Here is a 20,130-nt window from a genome sequence, read left to right on the forward strand (position 1 = left end):
TGCATTTTTCAAAAACGTGTGGCAAAAAATGACATTTTTAAGAGACTCACTATGACCTTCGGCACATACCTTGGAGTTCTTACTTTCCAAAATGGGTTACTCTGATGCTCCAGGGCCTCCAAATATGTGGTAGTCAGGAAATTAGATGTGTAACGTATGCTCCTTGAAAGCCCATAGGGGCTCCTTAGATTTTGGGACCCCTTATGTAGCTAGTCTGTGAAAAAGTCTCACACATGTGATATCCCCATACTCAGAAAGTATAGTAGAATGTGTTTTGGGGTGTAATTAAAGTCCAAAGGTGCTCCTTGGATTTTGTATCCCTCTATTTGGCTAGGCTGTGAAAAAGTCTCACATATGGTAGTAGTAATATGTGTTTTGAGGTGTAATTAAAGCCCTGCACATGTGGTAGCCCCATTTCTGGAAGGCATAGTATAATGTGGTTTGGGGTGTAATTATAAGCATGTTTATGCTGTGTGTGAGAAATACAGTACCTTGTTAAAATGACAACTTTGTGAGAAAAAAAATTGAATTCCCTTGGGGTGTCTACTTACCAAAGAGGGATGTTTTGGGGGTATTTGTACTTTTCTGGTATTTTAGGGCCTCAAGAAATGGGATAGGCAGTCAGTACATCAGGATTGATCAATTTGCAAAAATGTATAGCAGCCCTCATATTTTCCACTTTTGCAAAAATGTATAGCAGCCCTCATATTTTCCACTCATATTTTCCACTTGCCTGCTTGGCGAGTGGAAAAAGATTGATGAGTGTGGGGCTGCCTCAGAGTGGGTGGGGGACATGTGCTGCCGGCAGGCAGGGTTAAATGGGAGCTGTTCTCCCAGCAATCAGCCAGGGGAAGTGAGAGGTCAGGAAGATGAGAGCTTCCCGATTATCACACAGAGTGGGGATCGTCTGCTGGGACAGCTTTGATTTGAAATGCCCGATGTTCGCAGTCATACTAAGACCCGCCTCCTGGATCGGCTTCTACGATAGACAGAGCACTGGTCCAATGCCAGAACATGTGACGTCTATCATAGGAGCCGATCCAGGAGGTGGGACTTTGTGTGACTCTAAGCTACGGGAACACCAGGCTATTCAAATCAAAGCTTTCACAGCAGGCGATCCCCGCTCTGTGAGTTTGATCCTCACTCACCTCCTCACTGGTGAGGCTGCATTGATGGGCACTGGTGAGACTGCATTGATGGGCACTGGTGAGGCTGCATTAAAAATAATTTATTGGCACTAATGAGGCTGTGCTGATGGGCACGTGTGAGGCTGCATTGATGAGCATTTATGAGCACTGATGAGGCTGCATTTATGGGAACTGATGAGGCTGCATTTATGGGCACTGGTGAGGCTATGCTGATGGGCACTGGTGAGGCTGCATTGATGATGGGCACTGGTAAGGCTGCATTGATAGGCACTAGTGAGGCTGCATTAATGGGCACTGGTGAGGCTGCATTGATGGGCATTTATTGGCACTGATGAGGCTGCGCTGATGGTCACTGGTGAGGCTGAATTGATGGGCAATTATGGGCACTGGTGAGACTGCTCTGATGGGCATTGATGGGCAATTATGGGCACTGGTGAGGCTACCGTGATGGGCACTGGTGAGGGTGCATTGATGGGCACTGGTGAGGGTGCATTGATGGGCACTGGTGAGGGTGCATTGTTGGGCACTGGTGAGAGTGCATTGTTGGGCACTGGTGAGGCTGCATTGATGGCCACTGGTGGGGCTGCTGATGAGGTGGCACTGAAGGGGCCGCACTGATGGGTACTGATAAGCTGCATTGATAAGCTGCACTGATGATGCTGCACTGATGAGTACTAATAGGCTACATTCGTGGGTGCTGATGAGCACTGATAGGCTGCATTGATGGACGCTGATGAGCACTGATAGGCTGCATTGATTGGCGCTGATAAAGTTGTTAATATTTATTTTTGTAACTTAATTCTGCATAAAACATTTTGCAGTGTAATTTCATTAGATAATTTATGAGGGCATATTTAGGGGTGAAATTAGGGGCAGGGTAGGGTGGGGCAACTGGTGGCGAGTAACCCTTTAGGCCTGGCTAGTAGCTCATGGCTTAAAATTTTGAGCCCTGTATATACCATAGTTTGTAGACTCTATAAGTATCACACAAACTAAATAATATACACTGATGTGGGTTGTTTTCACCAAAGAAAAACAATTGCAAAATTTTAGAGCAGAAAATAAGGAAAACATGTTTGTTAAAGAAAATGTTGGCAATTTTTTTCGCTTATACAGCAAAAAAATAAAAAAAATCTAGTGATTAATTACCACCAAAAAAAAGCTCTGATTGTCTCAAAAAAATTAATTTGGGTACAGTGTTGCATGCCTGAGTAATTGTCATTCAAACTGACAGCACCAAAATATAAAAACTCTCCTGGGCAGGAAGGGGGTGAAAGGATCCAGTATTGAAGTGGTTAAAGAACATGGCACCCTGATAGAGCTGGGGTGGCCTTCTCTTTTAGCTGAGAAACAAATGAGCCCTCACAATTGGTATTGTTTTGCCTGGATCACTCCTCTAACATACAGTGCATCCGGAAAGTATTCACAGCGCTTTACTTTTTCCACATTTTGTTATGTTACATACTTATTCCAAAATGAATTAGTCATTCTTTTCCTCAAAATTCTGCAAACCATACCCCATAATGAATGACAACGTGAAAGAACTTAGTTTGAAATCTTTGCAAATGTATTAAAAATTTTAAAAAAATCACATGTACATAAGTATTAACATCCTTTGCCATGGAACTCAAAATTCAGCTCAGGTACATTGTTTCCACTGATCACCTTTTGAGCTGTTTCTACAACTTGATTGGAGTCCTCCTGTGGTAAATTAAGTTGATTGGACATGATTTGGAAAGTCACACACCTGTCTATATAAGGTCTGCAGTGCACAAACCAAGCCATGAAGTCCAAGGTATTGTCTGTAGACCTTTGAGATAGGATTGTATTGAGACACAGATCTGGGGATAGGTACCGAAAAAGTTCTGCAGCATTGAAGGTCCCAATGAGCACACTGGGCTCCATTATCTGTAAATGGAAGAAGGTTGGAACCCCCAGGACTCCTTCTAGAGTGGTCCGCCTGGCCAAACTGAGATCGGGGTAGAAGGGCCTTAGGGAGGCGACCAAGAACCCAATTGTGTCTCTGACAAAGCTCCAGCATTTCTCTGTGGAGAGAGGAGAACGTTCCAGAAGAACGACTATCTTAATATCACACCCCCAGATCCATCGGTTAGTGAGGATTATTCCTCCATGGTCGCAGCAGCAAATTAAAAAGGGCTGGTAGACGCACTTATCACTGCAGTGTGTGAGACTTTAAAAATGGAGGATGCGGCAGATGTAGCCACGGACGTTGCTGTGTTGTTTGGTATGCATAAGTTACCACGCACTCCAAAGGGGTTTCCTTTTGTGCCTTATTTTGACAGGTTTTTCTGTAAGGAATGGGAACAACCAAAATTACACTTTGTGGTCCCCAAATGTTTTGCTATACGTTACCCTTTTTAGGAGTCATTATTAAAAAAGTAGACTAGTCCACCAGTGGTGGACCCTCCTGTTTCCAGGTTGAACAAAGCTGCCATGATCCCAGTAGACAAATTCCCTGTCCTTTAAGGATCCGGCTGACAGGAAAGCAGAGGCTGTGGCACGCAGCATGTTTACTATGGCTGGTTCGACATTGCGGCCAGTCTTTGCCTCAGCCCTGGTGTCTCAGACCCTAACTGAGTAGGCCAAGCTTTTGCGCCAGGGCCTGGGGGGTGAGCAGGGCCCAGCTGCTTATGTTGATTTAGCGGACCAGTTGGTCCATGGGCTTCAGTTTATTTGTGATGCAGCTTTGGATACAGCTCCTGTGCTGCCCAAACTTTCTGTTTCAGCGGTGGTGATTAAGCTAGTGCTGTGGCTTAAGATTTGGTCCGCAGACCAAGCCTCTAAGAAAGTTCTCATTGATCTGCCCTTTCAAGGCGATCGCCTGTTTGGGGCTACCCTGGATGACATCATTAATGGTATCACGGGGGGAAGAGTACCTTTCTGCTATAGTCTAGGAAAGGGAAGGAGCCTCGTCGCAGATGGGGGGCCCCCCTCCTCCGCACATAGAAAAATCTTTTGTGCTTCTGGGACAGAGAATAACGGAAATAGATCTTTCAAATCTTCCCCGGGAGGTTCCAAGCATCTTTGGTCTGGTAAGCCTAGAGCTAGCTTCTCTGAACCCGCAGACAAGACCCCTTCAGCATGAAGATCTGCCCTCACCTATTATTGGGGTGGGGGGACATCTTTGCTGTTTTCCAACCTCGTGGACCTCCTTCATGAGCGTCAAGGGGATCCAAAAAATGATTTTTTTGTGGGTACCCAGAAAGGGGGACAAAGCTTGTCCTTTTCAGGTTTTTTAGGTCCTGAGTCTTCTTGTGCTGATTTAATTCCTGCGAAGGTTCAGGTGATGTCCGAACTCCCGAAGGTCTTCCATATCTCTGTTCAGGGAATTGATTTACCTAGGTCTGATTCTAATTCTGACCAGGGTGGTCCTTCCTCTGGATAAACTTCAGGAACCGCAGGCCAGGATTCACCAGCTGCTGTCACAGATAGTTCTCTCTCCCATTTTGCATCCACCTTCAAGACAGTTCTGCTTGCACAGTCCTACATATGCAGCTCCTTTTAGCAGGTTCGGTTCCACAGGAGGATACCGAAGTTCGTTAGGAGATTACGGGTTCCTCTGGCAGATGCCGCAGGCATCCAAGGGCCACAGTAAGGCCAGTATCAACCTCCGCTCAGGCTTCTCCCGCAATTCCTGCGAGGAATCAAGGGCGATGATCTTCCAATCAGTCTGGTAGCCATAAACTTCCCTTGGGGGCTTCCTCTCAGAGAAGACCAATTGTCCCAAGGGCTGGATCTACCAATCCTGCTTTACAGTCGCTGGTTTTAATGGCTTAGACAGGACTTAAATTACTGTGGCTCCGCATCCCTATATGATATTAACAAAAAGGACGAGGAAGAAAATGGGACTTTAAAGGTAGCCACTAATAACCCCATGGAAGAACTCAAGTATTGTTTTGTATTTTTGTGTATTTTCATACATTTATGAATTGATTTTAGTATGATTTTTTAATGGTGTTTAAATAAAATTAATTTTTATTGTATTAATACTTGAATTCTTCCATGGGGTTCTTCCATGGGGTTATTAGTGGCTACCTTTAAAGTCCCATTTTCTTCTTTGTCCTTTTTGTTAATATTGAAAGCCAGGTACTGAGGGATAGAGAAAGCAAAGAAACAAAAAAGGGCGCACCGACCTAGCGCATTATCCTCAATAGAAGGCTTTATTAAAGTAACATTAAAAAATGGCTACTCATAGACGTAGATAAAATAAATCATATCAAGCTCAATTGCTCAAACGTCCGGGTGTAGTCCATACAATCGTTCATAACTGATGAGTTGACGGCTGACGCGTTTCGAGGCCCAGCCTCTTCCTCAGAGCCACTGTGTCATGGCTTTCTCCTTGGTTTATGTAGTGATGTACTGATCCAGTCCCTACCCCTAAGTGGGAGTGTCTCTTCCCCCGGGGGAGTGGCTAGAGTACTACAGCTCTTCCTCTCATGACCTCACTTATTAGTGGTATATAGTGACATAAATCAATCATGCTGATACAAAACAATGCTAAACATATATGCTAAAAATGTATATGTATACATATAGTTAAAATCATGTGCATGAAAATAGGATTAAAATGTAATATAATAAAAGTAAAAAACCATATACATAAAAAACCATATACATAAAAACTACCATGAGCAGATATCACAGACTGATGGAGTTGCTTGCTGAGTGCATATAGAGACACTGTAGGGGCTCCCTGAACTGACAATGGAGGGCAGCTAATGTGATCACTATTGGTAATACTCCCCATAATTTTCCTTTTTTACCTTTGCTGGTCTGCTGTGGTCTGGGCCATAGTCTCACCCACTCCTCTCCATACAATCCCCAAATTCTTTCATCATACAGGAGAGGGAGGGGGGGCGTGGAGAAGATCTGCACCAAACAGGGGGAGTCAAAACGGGGGTGGGGAGCCGATCGATCATTATACACCGGCTCCCGGCTCCGTAGAATGCTAATAGAGGGAGGACTCATGCGGAATATGGAGCCGATCGGTCATTACATGCCGATCACCGGCTCCGTGGAACGCACGCCGTTACATGGCTTCCGGGTTACCGCGATGCGTTCCAGCTGTCGTCACTTCCGCTAACATCACTTCCGCTGACGTCACTTCCCATGAATGGAGATGCTACGTACAGCGAGGTAGTTCGTCTCCATGGTGACCCTCCCTGGCCCTCCATTGGTCCAACGAGCACCAGCACCGCCCCTACTGCACAGCACCATATCCTAATAGATTACATATGAACGATTCCAGTAATCCTATATTTTAGCCTCAATTGTAGCACTGTCCCTTATTCTAGGACCTCCACCCTTAATATGGAACCATTTAAAACCACAATACGTCTCTAATGGACTCGAGAGGATTGTATATGGATATATGTATATTTTACTTGCTTCCTCTTACTATTAGTACTATTGTGGTCCTAGTGCATACATGTGGTGGCGCGCATGATACATACGTACAAGGATCCACACCGGCCATGTGATCACATGCCCATATGCACACACACATGCACGCAGCACCACATATGCACAATATGCATATAGGATGGACAGAGCCCTTCTCTACGTTAATCTGAGTCCAAAAACCGTTGATATGAACACGTGTATAAGAATATGCTGCACTATATATCTAGATAAATGCTCAATATGGTCACGATATAAAACCGACAATTAAAATCAATATAAAGAGTAATTGATAGCTGAGAGGAATGTGTAGGTGTACATATATACCTTCCTTTTGAGGGTTGACCCGAGGATTGACTTTTCCGTCTCTCCAGGGGAAAAGACCCGTCCTCAAGTCTGGGTGAACCGATATCATCATTCACTGATAGTCACAGGTTCCCGCTAAACCTGCGACTATACGGCTGTTTGCAAACTGGATGGGACCATGTCCTACAATATATTTCCGAGACTCCAGAACAACATCCATGGATGCCGCTCCGGAGACTCGAACTAGAACATGATCCTGATTCAATTTAGAAAATTGAATCTAGATCATGTTTTTTTATCCTTAGAACCGATATCAAAAAGCAGAGAAGGAACAGACCGAATGTAGGGTGCCCACGGCACAGGCTATCCAACGGGCCCGGCATCCGACCTGAACATGTGGAAATGTGTATGGGGATCAATAGAGCCATCAGACTCAGTGTACCCATTGTCCTTACAGAACCCCATGGATCTCTAGATCCTCATTAATGCCCCCTGGTGCTAAAGTCCCCAGAGAGAAGATCCAGTATGTTTCTCTCTTGCAGAGTTTCTGGAATCTCACCCCATCATCCTGGTCCTTACTGATGGCTTCGATCCCAAACACCCTTAGCCCTGTAGGGTCTCCATCATGGAACTGGCAAAAGTGGCGGGGTACCGAGTAGTTGTTACGATCTCTCGGTCCCTCCTTGGTCTTTTTGTTGAGTATGCTACACTTGTGCTCCCCGAATCTTACTCTCAGGGGTCGTATGGTACGTCCGATGTATAGTAGACCACATGGGCAGATTAGGGCATATATAAGGTAGCTTGTGCCACAATTAATGAATTGTTTGATCACGTGGCTTCGCCCGTCTGTCCCAGCTACTTCCTTCTTCCGATGCCACATGAAGGAGCAGGCCCCACAATTTTTGACCCCACACCTAAAGTTTCCCTTCTGGTCAAAGGCTGAGAACCACGGGTTAGATGTAGGTACCCCTCGAGAGATTTTAGGTTTACGAACCCTACTGGGTGCGATTTGGCTCCTCAAGTCTTTTGGCTTCCTAAACACTATTTCTGGTCTTTGTGGCAATACACTTCCCAAGACTGGATCTTGTTTTAAGAATTTTCCAATTGCGCTGTATCACGCGTTGGATGTCAAAGGCTTTGTTACTGTAGACAGTACTGAACCTGACTGACCCTGTGCTAGTAACCTTGGGGGGCTTTTTCTTGGAGTTGCTGGTATGCTGGAGGCTATCTATCGGAGATGGGTGTTCGGCCAAGAGGTCACTCCCATACATTAACCAATATTTAACATATGCCTCCTCAATATGTTCTGCTTTATAGCCCTTCTCGACAAATCTTTCTTTAAGGATTGTACCTTGTTCTTCGTAGTCAGTCCTTTTGGTACAGGTCCTGTGTAATCTACAGAACTGCCCGAAGGGGATATTTCTTATCCATCTGGGATGGTGATTGCTAGTTGCATGGAGGTAGGCATTACCCCCACTCGGCTTGAAATGAGTTTTGGAGACTATGTTTCCATCGGAGTCTGCTCGCAGTTCTAGATCTAAAAAGACTAAGCGGGTTTCATCAATTACCTGAGTAAAAACAATCCCGAACGGGTTATTCGTACAATGTTGTACAAAGCCTGCCAGATCCTCCTTTGTGCCATCCCAAATGATGAGTATATCGTCGATGTACCTGGCGTACAAGGCTAAATTCGCCCTGAAGGGATTGTTCTTCCAAATGAATAGGTCCTCCCAGTACCCCATAAAAAGATTGGCATAGCTGGGAGCGAACCTAGCCCCCATTGCTGTTCCTCTAATCTGCCTGTAGTATTCCCCTACGTATGAAAAATAATTGTGGTTCAACACATAGTTGATGGAGTCAACTATAAATGTTGTTTGAAGGGGATGCAAGTTGCTGAGGCTCAGGTAATGTTCAACCGCCTTCAGGCCATAAATGTGTTCAATGGACGTATACAATGAGGACACATCCAAGGACAGCCATTTGTATCGAGGAGACCATTTCATTGGAGTCAGAATCTCCAGCATATGACTCGAGTCCCTAACATAGGATGGAAGAGTCACCACCAGATCTTGCAGGAAATGGTCTATGTAACAGCCTAAGTTACTAGTTAGGCTGTCAATGCCAGCTATTATCGGCCTACCAGGGGGGTTCTCTAGGTCCTTGTGGACCTTGGGAATGTGGTAAAAATGTGGGGTTTTTGGGTGTTGCTTAAATAGAAAGTGATATTCATTCTTTGTAATCACTTTATTTCCCAACGCGTTGTCCAACAGTAGTTTCAATGATGTTATATACTCCACTAGAGGATCCTTCTTCAGCTTCTCGTACGTCTCTTGATCATTCAAGAGTCTGTAGGCCTCTGCCAAGTATGCAGATCGATCCTGTATGACCAGGCCCCCTCCCTTATCGGCCTGCCTGATAATAATCTCCTCATTGTTTTTCAAACTCTTAATTGTGTCCGTCATACTTTCGCCCGTTTCGGATCCCTTTGCTTGATGATTTTGCTTTTTGAGCATCCCATTCTTATTCTGACAGACCTGATACACACCCCCTTTAAACCCAAGTCTTGCTTTTTCCCTCATTGGGCAAAGGGCAACTTCATACCTACATTCTATGAAGTGGTGTTGGAGGAAATCAAACAGGTCTGTCAGAATAAGAATGGGATGCTCAAAAAGCAAAATCATCAAGCAAAGGGATCCGAAACGGGCGAAAGTATGACGGACACAATTAAGAGTTTGAAAAACAATGAGGAGATTATTATCAGGCAGGCCGATAAGGGAGGGGGCCTGGTCATACAGGATCGATCTGCATACTTGGCAGAGGCCTACAGACTCTTGAATGATCAAGAGACGTACGAGAAGCTGAAGAAGGATCCTCTAGTGGAGTATATAACATCATTGAAACTACTGTTGGACAACGCGTTGGGAAATAAAGTGATTACAAAGAATGAATATCACTTTCTATTTAAGCAACACCCAAAAACCCCACATTTTTACCACATTCCCAAGGTCCACAAGGACCTAGAGAACCCCCCTGGTAGGCCGATAATAGCTGGCATTGACAGCCTAACTAGTAACTTAGGCTGTTACATAGACCATTTCCTGCAAGATCTGGTGGTGACTCTTCCATCCTATGTTAGGGACTCGAGTCATATGCTGGAGATTCTGACTCCAATGAAATGGTCTCCTCGATACAAATGGCTGTCCTTGGATGTGTCCTCATTGTATACGTCCATTGAACACATTTATGGCCTGAAGGCGGTTGAACATTACCTGAGCCTCAGCAACTTGCATCCCCTTCAAACAACATTTATAGTTGACTCCATCAACTATGTGTTGAACCACAATTATTTTTCATACGTAGGGGAATACTACAGGCAGATTAGAGGAACAGCAATGGGGGCTAGGTTCGCTCCCAGCTATGCCAATCTTTTTATGGGGTACTGGGAGGACCTATTCATTTGGAAGAACAATCCCTTCAGGGCGAATTTAGCCTTGTACGCCAGGTACATCGACGATATACTCATCATTTGGGATGGCACAAAGGAGGATCTGGCAGGCTTTGTACAACATTGTACGAATAACCCGTTCGGGATTGTTTTTACTCAGGTAATTGATGAAACCCGCTTAGTCTTTTTAGATCTAGAACTGCGAGCAGACTCCGATGGAAACATAGTCTCCAAAACTCATTTCAAGCCGAGTGGGGGTAATGCCTACCTCCATGCAACTAGCAATCACCATCCCAGATGGATAAGAAATATCCCCTTCGGGCAGTTCTGTAGATTACACAGGACCTGTACCAAAAGGACTGACTACGAAGAACAAGGTACAATCCTTAAAGAAAGATTTGTCGAGAAGGGCTATAAAGCAGAACATATTGAGGAGGCATATGTTAAATATTGGTTAATGTATGGGAGTGACCTCTTGGCCGAACACCCATCTCCGATAGATAGCCTCCAGCATACCAGCAACTCCAAGAAAAAGCCCCCCAAGGTTACTAGCACAGGGTCAGTCAGGTTCAGTACTGTCTACAGTAACAAAGCCTTTGACATCCAACGCGTGATACAGCGCAATTGGAAAATTCTTAAACAAGATCCAGTCTTGGGAAGTGTATTGCCACAAAGACCAGAAATAGTGTTTAGGAAGCCAAAAGACTTGAGGAGCCAAATCGCACCCAGTAGGGTTCGTAAACCTAAAATCTCTCGAGGGGTACCTACATCTAACCCGTGGTTCTCAGCCTTTGACCAGAAGGGAAACTTTAGGTGTGGGGTCAAAAATTGTGGGGCCTGCTCCTTCATGTGGCATCGGAAGAAGGAAGTAGCTGGGACAGACGGGCGAAGCCACGTGATCAAACAATTCATTAATTGTGGCACAAGCTACCTTATATATGCCCTAATCTGCCCATGTGGTCTACTATACATCGGACGTACCATACGACCCCTGAGAGTAAGATTCGGGGAGCACAAGTGTAGCATACTCAACAAAAAGACCAAGGAGGGACCGAGAGATCGTAACAACTACTCGGTACCCCGCCACTTTTGCCAGTTCCATGATGGAGACCCTACAGGGCTAAGGGTGTTTGGGATCGAAGCCATCAGTAAGGACCAGGATGATGGGGTGAGATTCCAGAAACTCTGCAAGAGAGAAACATACTGGATCTTCTCTCTGGGGACTTTAGCACCAGGGGGCATTAATGAGGATCTAGAGATCCATGGGGTTCTGTAAGGACAATGGGTACACTGAGTCTGATGGCTCTATTGATCCCCATACACATTTCCACATGTTCAGGTCGGATGCCGGGCCCGTTGGATAGCCTGTGCCGTGGGCACCCTACATTCGGTCTGTTCCTTCTCTGCTTTTTGATATCGGTTCTAAGGATAAAAAAACATGATCTAGATTCAATTTTCTAAATTGAATCAGGATCATGTTCTAGTTCGAGTCTCCGGAGCGGCATCCATGGATGTTGTTCTGGAGTCTCGGAAATATATTGTAGGACATGGTCCCATCCAGTTTGCAAACAGCCGTATAGTCGCAGGTTTAGCGGGAACCTGTGACTATCAGTGAATGATGATATCGGTTCACCCAGACTTGAGGACGGGTCTTTTCCCCTGGAGAGACGGAAAAGTCAATCCTCGGGTCAACCCTCAAAAGGAAGGTATATATGTACACCTACACATTCCTCTCAGCTATCAATTACTCTTTATATTGATTTTAATTGTCGGTTTTATATCGTGACCATATTGAGCATTTATCTAGATATATAGTGCAGCATATTCTTATACACGTGTTCATATCAACGGTTTTTGGACTCAGATTAACGTAGAGAAGGGCTCTGTCCATCCTATATGCATATTGTGCATATGTGGTGCTGCGTGCATGTGTGTGTGCATATGGGCATGTGATCACATGGCCGGTGTGGATCCTTGTACGTATGTATCATGCGCGCCACCACATGTATGCACTAGGACCACAATAGTACTAATAGTAAGAGGAAGCAAGTAAAATATACATATATCCATATACAATCCTCTCGAGTCCATTAGAGACGTATTGTGGTTTTAAATGGTTCCATATTAAGGGTGGAGGTCCTAGAATAAGGGACAGTGCTACAATTGAGGCTAAAATATAGGATTACTGGAATCGTTCATATGTAATCTATTAGGATATGGTGCTGTGCAGTAGGGGCGGTGCTGGTGCTCGTTGGACCAATGGAGGGCCAGGGAGGGTCACCATGGAGACGAACTACCTCGCTGTACGTAGCATCTCCATTCATGGGAAGTGACGTCAGCGGAAGTGATGTTAGCGGAAGTGACGACAGCTGGAACGCATCGCGGTAACCCGGAAGCCATGTAACGGCGTGCGTTCCACGGAGCCGGTGATCGGCATGTAATGACCGATCGGCTCCATATTCCGCATGAGTCCTCCCTCTATTAGCATTCTACGGAGCCGGGAGCCGGTGTATAATGATCGATCGGCTCCCCACCCCCGTTTTGACTCCTCCTGTTTGGTGCAGATCTTCTCCACGCCCCCCCTCCCTCTCCTGTATGATGAAAGAATTTGGGGATTGTATGGAGAGGAGTGGGTGAGACTATGGCCCAGACCACAGCAGACCAGCAAAGGTAAAAAAGGAAAATTATGGGGAGTATTACCAATAGTGATCACATTAGCTGCCCTCCATTGTCAGTTCAGGGAGCCCCTACAGTGTCTCTATATGCACTCAGCAAGCAACTCCATCAGTCTGTGATATCTGCTCATGGTAGTTTTTATGTATATGGTTTTTTATGTATATGGTTTTTTACTTTTATTATATTACATTTTAATCCTATTTTCATGCACATGATTTTAACTATATGTATACATATACATTTTTAGCATATATGTTTAGCATTGTTTTGTATCAGCATGATTGATTTATGTCACTATATACCACTAATAAGTGAGGTCATGAGAGGAAGAGCTGTAGTACTCTAGCCACTCCCCCGGGGGAAGAGACACTCCCACTTAGGGGTAGGGACTGGATCAGTACATCACTACATAAACCAAGGAGAAAGCCATGACACAGTGGCTCTGAGGAAGAGGCTGGGCCTCGAAACGCGTCAGCCGTCAACTCATCAGTTATGAACGATTGTATGGACTACACCCGGACGTTTGAGCAATTGAGCTTGATATGATTTATTTTATCTACGTCTGTGAGTAGCCATTTTTTAATGTTACTTTAATAAAGCCTTCTATTGAGGATAATGCGCTAGGTCGGTGCGCCCTTTTTTGTTTCTTTGCTTTCAGTACCGGTGGACTACCCCAGTCCGTTATGGGCAGCAAGACCTAAGCCATCTAAGAAGCCAGTTGTGAGTCCCGGGAGGAGTGTGGTCGAGGGGCCTGGATACCAAGCGCAGGAGGAGGGTGGTCACACCTTATTGTTTTTTGGAGCTTTCACAACTGAGGGATAGAGGTCTGTCTGGATCAGTGATCTCTACTATGGTGAAGGCGAGGAAGTCATCTTCCAGCAAGACATACCATTGTACGTGGAGAGCATACATTTCTTGGTGTGAGTCGATTGGCGCTCATCCTCGATCCTTTTCTGTGGCTCAGATCTTAACCTTTCTTACCTTCATTCAGAGGGATCGACATGTGGCTCCACCTGTACAGTCTGTTTTGCCGCCATGGGATTTAAATTTAGTACTTTCGGTTCTCCAGAAACCTCCATTTGAGACTATACGGGAGATTCCCTTGCCTGTGTTATCCTAGAAAGTGACATTGGTGGCTTTTACCTCAGCCTGCAGGGTATCAGAGTTGGCGTCATTATCCTACCGCAGTCCCTATTTAGTGGTCTATAGGGATAAAGTGGTTCTTCGTCCCTGTCCATCATTCCTGCCCAAAGTTGTCTCTGACTTCCATTTGAATGAGGACATTGTGTTGCCTTCCTTGTGTCCCAAGCCGGCTCATCCCAAGGAACTTGCTTTGCATACCTTGGATGTGGTTCGTGCGATTCGGGTGTATCTGGCAGCTACTGAGTCTTTTCAGAGGTCAGACTCACTTTTTGTGGTTACGGACGGACTAAGAAAAGGGCTGACCGCTTCTTCGGCTACCATCTCCAGATGGATCAGACAGACAGTGACCCAGGCCTATTCTATTAAAGGTCAGATTCCACCTTTCCCTGTCATGGCACATTCTACTTGGAGCGCTGAGTGCTTCTTGGGCCTTTCGTCATCAGGCATCAATATCGCAAGTTTGCAAGGTGGCCACTTGGTCGTCGGTGCATACCTTTACAAAATTCTGTAAGGTAGATACTTTGGCATCTGCGGATGCTTCTTTTGGCTGCATAGTTTTGCAGGCTGCTGTTTAAGAGGGGCTGTTCCCTCTTGAGGGCTAATTTTGTTCAAACCTCTATTTTTCGCATGGGGTCTCCTGTGACCTAGTTAGGGGCTCTTATATTTAGCCTTGGGTTATTTTCCCCACCTCTTATTTTCCTTTTGGCACTGCTTTTGGACATCCCAGTAGTTATAATTTATGGCGCGCCATGTCTGTTGATGAACGAAAGAGAAAATGGGATTTTTGTACTTACCATAAAATCCATTTCTCTGAGTTCATCGAGGGACACAGCACCCACCCCTGTATGGAGTTCTGATACTTCTAATACTGCTTGCTACTAAACTGATTACCTAGAGCAGAGAGAGGGTTATATACAAAGCTGAGGATGACCAATGGGTGTAGCCAGGTGTTTTTTGTTCTGCCTAGTCCTACTCCTGGAGGAGGCACTATGACCCAGTAGTTATGATTTATGGAGCCCTGTGTCCGTCAATGAACTCAGAGAAATGGATTTTACGGTAAGTACAAAAATCCAATTTTTCAATTCTCTGGCTGAAGGAAAGAGGTTCTCACCCAAGATTTGACATTACATGGACCCGTTCATCGTCCCTATGATGCAAGGAAGTTGTCCTGTCCCCTTAGCAGAAAAACACCCCCAAACCATAAGTTTTCCTTCTCCATCTGATCACAACACTTTCATCCAGTTCTCCTCTGAATAATTCAGATGTTCATTAGCAAACTTCATACGGGCCTGTACATGTGTTTTCTTGAGCAGGGGGCCCGCAAGCCCTTCACAGCGTAGTGGGTTACCAATTGTTTTCTTGGGGACTATGGTCCCAGCTGCCTTGAGATCATTGACAAGATTCTCACATGTAGTTCTGGGCTGATTCCTCACTGTTCTCCTGATCATAGAAACTCTACAAGGTGAATTTTTGCATAGAGCCCCAGATTGAGGGAGATTAACAGTTATTTTGTGTTTCTTCCATTTGCGAATAATCGCATTAACTGTTGTCAGGCTCTCACCAAGCTGCTTGACGATAGCCTTGTAGCCCATTACAGCCTTGTGTAGGTCTACATTCTTGTCTCTGACATCCTTGGACAGCTCTATGGTCTTGGCTATGGTGGAGTGATTGGAATCTAATTGATTTCTTGTGTGGACAGTTGTCTTTTATACAGGTAATAGGCTAAGATTAGGAGCAACCCCTTTGAGAGTGCTCCTAATCTCAGCTCGTTATCTGTATAGAAGACACATGGGAGCCAGACATCTTGCGGAATCAAATACTTATTTCACTCATTAAAATGTAAATCAATTTATAACTTTTTTCAAATGCGTTTTTCTGGATTTTTCTGTTGTTATTCTGTGTCTCACTGTTAAAATAAACCTACCAATAAAATTATAGACTGATCATTTCTTTTTCAGTGGGCAACCGTACAAAATCAGCAGGGGATCAAATACTTGTTTCCCTCACTATATGTTTAATTGTAGTGGGGGGGGGGGGGGGGGGAGGCTTATTTGTTTTTTCTTTTTCTCATTTTTGTTGCACTGCTGCTGAATTCAGAACTAAATGGGCACTACAATGCTGCCCTACAGTGGTAAAAAGATGTTGCAGTAATTGTGGTTATCAGCATTGCCACTGCTGGTTCACAGGTCTGTAGCTTGTCAAACACCTGGTCACACCGAGTCCTGCCCACTGCTTTCAGAAATGACACCACTGCCTTTGTTGCTGAAACCCGCCTACTGTCAGCTGCAGTGTCTGGGAGGGGAGCATGTGAGACACAAATGAAGGATAATTTGGCTCAGTCAGGGAAAGTAATGAAAGATTTTATGACATATTCTGACTATGCAAGTTAAGTTAAGTCCCAACATTTTTAATTGACACATATTCCTTTAATTGGGAAGCTGTCACATAATGCCATAGACATCATTTCAGAAGAACTCTAGCAAATAGATACTATACTCTGTATACTGGGGGCAATTGATCATGCCTCCCAGAAATCCTAGCCTCTGTAGACTTCTATTTCTATTCTAGCCCCCATGCTGATATCCCGAAAGTGTTTATCCCCCATACCCCTACCTATGAAGAATGGCAACACCAAATCAGTTCCATCTTAGCCAGGGAAAAGCTGATCTTTCAACACAGGGAATGTCCAAATACATTTACTAAACTATGGGATCCATGGCTATCTGTACCTGGACTGGCCACTCTGTCCATTATCTAACAACTTCTCCAATAAAAATACTGTCAAAACCCATTGGTGACTGACAAATTAATTGTGACTGTAAGGCTCGGTTCACACTGGGGTGGCTTCAAAGTTGCCCGACTCTAAAGCCCCCTCGTACAGCACGACTTTAATAGAAGTCAATGCAAGCTGCTCTGAATTCACCCCCAAGTAGTGCAGGAACCTTTTTTCGAAGTCGGAGCAAATTGTGTCGCTCCGATTATAACAGTTCCATTGCACTGAATATAGCGCCACTCGTCGCCCCAGTGTGAACCGAGCCTTGTTCTACAATGTTACAAGTTGAACCAGATACAAAATAGTAACATGCATCTGTGTCTCAATCTATGCAAACACTGAAATGGGTAGTAGTTTATAGGTTGTTTCTCTTAAAAAGAAAGAAGTAAACGCCATACAGTACTCATACACGACTTCAGAGGATAGGTTTAAATACCTAAATTGTGTTTATTAAACATTGAAATGTACTGTCTGGAATGGAAAACTATTACTATGAACAGAAGCTATAAACTGTGTTAACTAACACTGTAGATCTGAATTAATTTAATGTAACACTGTATATCTATTGTAAAGAGGTCACAATATCAAAATGTTAATTGTATTTGAAAAAAAAATAGTTATGCATTATATATTAACTGGGATTTAGTACTTGTTTAAACTGTCATACAGGGGCCTTTAGTTGTACTTTATATAATTAAGAAAATGTTAATTTTGTAAATGTTAACAAGCTTTTTATTAGCAGCAGTGTAGTGACTGTTGTGATCTTTCCTTTTTTAATTTCTGTAATTTCTGTTTAAGGCATGCAACTTATGATTGCATTCATTCACATATCCATGAAGGTCACAGAATGACTGTTCCTTTGTAGCAAGCATTTCATAGGATATTAAATACAAGAGTTAAATGCATATTTCTGCATTGCTTATCTACAAATTAAAATAAAAAAGTCAGCAACTTAATGACTAAATGGTTGCCAGATTCTCTGGTGTGGAAAATATGCTTCGCCCTAGTAATCCTAAATGTCTGGCAGCCATGCACTGTCATGCCACATTGACTAATAAAGATGCAATGCAGTTAATCTCCTAAGTCTGCATTTAATTAAGAATGATCTCTGCATTGATTCCAAGGCACCATCTTTATACTTGTAGATGAACAGGAAAGCTCTGGATCTATCATTTATACTGTGGAACTGAAGAGGTATGGAGGGCCTTTGGGAATTACCATTTCTGGCACTGAAGAGCCTTTTGATCCTATTATAATCTCAAGCCTTACTAAAGGTGGACTGGCAGAGCGGTAAGGGCTTTCTCCAGCATGCTTACTACAAAATAATATAAAAAAGATTACACAGCTGTGCATCAAGTTCAGACCTGACTAGAGCAGGATCTGTATGGATATATCTTTTCTTGCTCATGTTTGTCTGGGCTCCTTCCAGGTGCTCCAATATTATCTCACACTTAAGTAATAATACTGATTGGTTGAGGAGGATCACACAAAAAAACACTAGATGGCAATGCATACCTGTCTGGCCCTTAGATTCCATCTGTAAATTATATTGTGGAGCTGCCATATGTATTCCATCTCTAAATTATATTCTGGAACTGCAATTTTTAAATATGGATAGAATGCATTAAGAAATCAAAATCAATGATTCATGTTGCACCCAATTCTTCTGACATCTGTTAAGGGATACATGGAAATCTTTGTAAAGCGCTGGGGGGGGGGGGGGGGATTGCTGACCAGCATCACATTATTAGCTTACAAGGAAGATATAGCCTGCCTTATTAATTTTGTATTTTCGGAATCCTGAGTTGGATATACGAACCTGGATTGGGTGAGGCCAAACTCTTTATATGGCTAAGCTCAGAACCTGTTAAGAGGCCAAATACAGGTAATATTTTTACACATTTACTCATATTACTGTGCTAAGTAGCATGGGATGAGAACATTAGCTTTCTTGTGCAAGGGCATTTCCCTGGAATTTTGTTGACCGGCAGTATCTGCCAAATTTGCTACATACAGCCGTTGCCAAAAGTTTTGAGAATGACACAAATATTAATTTTCACAAAGTCTGCTGCTTCAGTGTTTTTAGATCTTTTTGTCAGATGTTACTATGATATACTGAAGTATAATTACAAGCATTTTAGAAGTGTCAAAGGCTTTTATTCACCATTACATTAAGTTTATGCAAAGAGTAAATATTTGCAGTGTTGCTCCTTCTTTTTCAAGACTTCTGAAATTCGCCCTGGCATGCTGTCAATCAACATCTGGGCCACATCCAGACTGATGGCTGCCCATTCTTGCATAATCAATGCTTGGAGTTTGTCAGAATTTGTGGGGGGGTTTTTTTGTTCACCTGCCGCTTGAGGATTGACCACAAGTTCTCAATGGGATTAAGGTCTGGGGAGTTTCCTGCCCATGGACCCAAAATTTCCATGTTTTGTTCCCCAGGCCACTTACATGTCACTTTTGCCTTATGGCACGGTGCTCCATCATGCTGGAAAAGACATTGTTAGTCACCAAACTGTTCTTGGATGGTTGAGAGAAGTTGTTCTTGGAGGAAGTTTTTGTACCATTCTTTATTCATGGCTGTGTTCTTAGGCAACATTGTGAGTGATCCCACACCCTTGGCTGAGAAGCAACCTCACACATGATCGATCTCAGGTTGCTTTACTGTTGGCATGACACAGTATGTACACTGATGGTAGCGCTTACCTTTTCTTCTCCGGACAAGGGTTTTTGCGGATGCCCCAAACAATCGGAAAGGGGATTCATCAGAGAAAATGACTTTATCCTAGTCCTCAGCAGTCCAATCTCTGTACCTTTTGCAGAACATCAGTCTGTTCCTGATGTTTTTCCTGGAGAGAAGTGGCTTCTTTGCTGCCCTTCTTGACACCAGACCATCCTTCAAAAGTCTTCGCCTCACTGTGCATGCAGATGCACTCACACCTGCCTGCTGCCATTCCTGAGCAAGCTCTGCACTGGTGATGACCCATCCTGCAGCTGAATCAACTGTAGGAGATGGTCCTGGCACTTGCTGGACTTTCTTGGACACCCTGAAGCCTTCTTCACAAATTAAGTGGAAACTTATTTTTTTATGGGATTAGGTTCATTTTCATGACAAAGAGGGACTTTGCAATTCATCTGAGTATATGCAAACTGCCATCATAAAAACGGAGGCAGCAGACTTTGTGAAAATTATTATTTGTATCATTCTTAAAACT

The 20,130-nt window shown here is 43.9% G+C and overlaps 1 protein-coding gene across 12 annotated transcripts in view; it reads left to right on the top strand.

Annotated features, from left to right (window-relative positions):
- The window catches only part of GRIP1 (glutamate receptor interacting protein 1), a 1,071,013-nt gene that overhangs the window by 1,003,607 nt on the left and 47,276 nt on the right, over positions 1 to 20,130 (top strand). For all 12 annotated transcript variants that reach the window (XM_082255180.1, XM_082255172.1, XM_082255177.1 and 9 more), the window contains one exon: positions 18,058 to 18,202. In XM_082255180.1, coding sequence (XP_082111306.1) covers positions 18,058 to 18,202 — 145 coding nt within the window. The remainder of the gene's footprint in view (positions 1 to 18,057; positions 18,203 to 20,130) is intronic.

Source organism: Pelophylax lessonae (assembly GCF_965119305.1).
Source record: "Pelophylax lessonae genome assembly, chromosome: 4".
Lineage (NCBI taxonomy): Eukaryota > Metazoa > Chordata > Amphibia > Anura > Ranidae > Pelophylax > Pelophylax lessonae.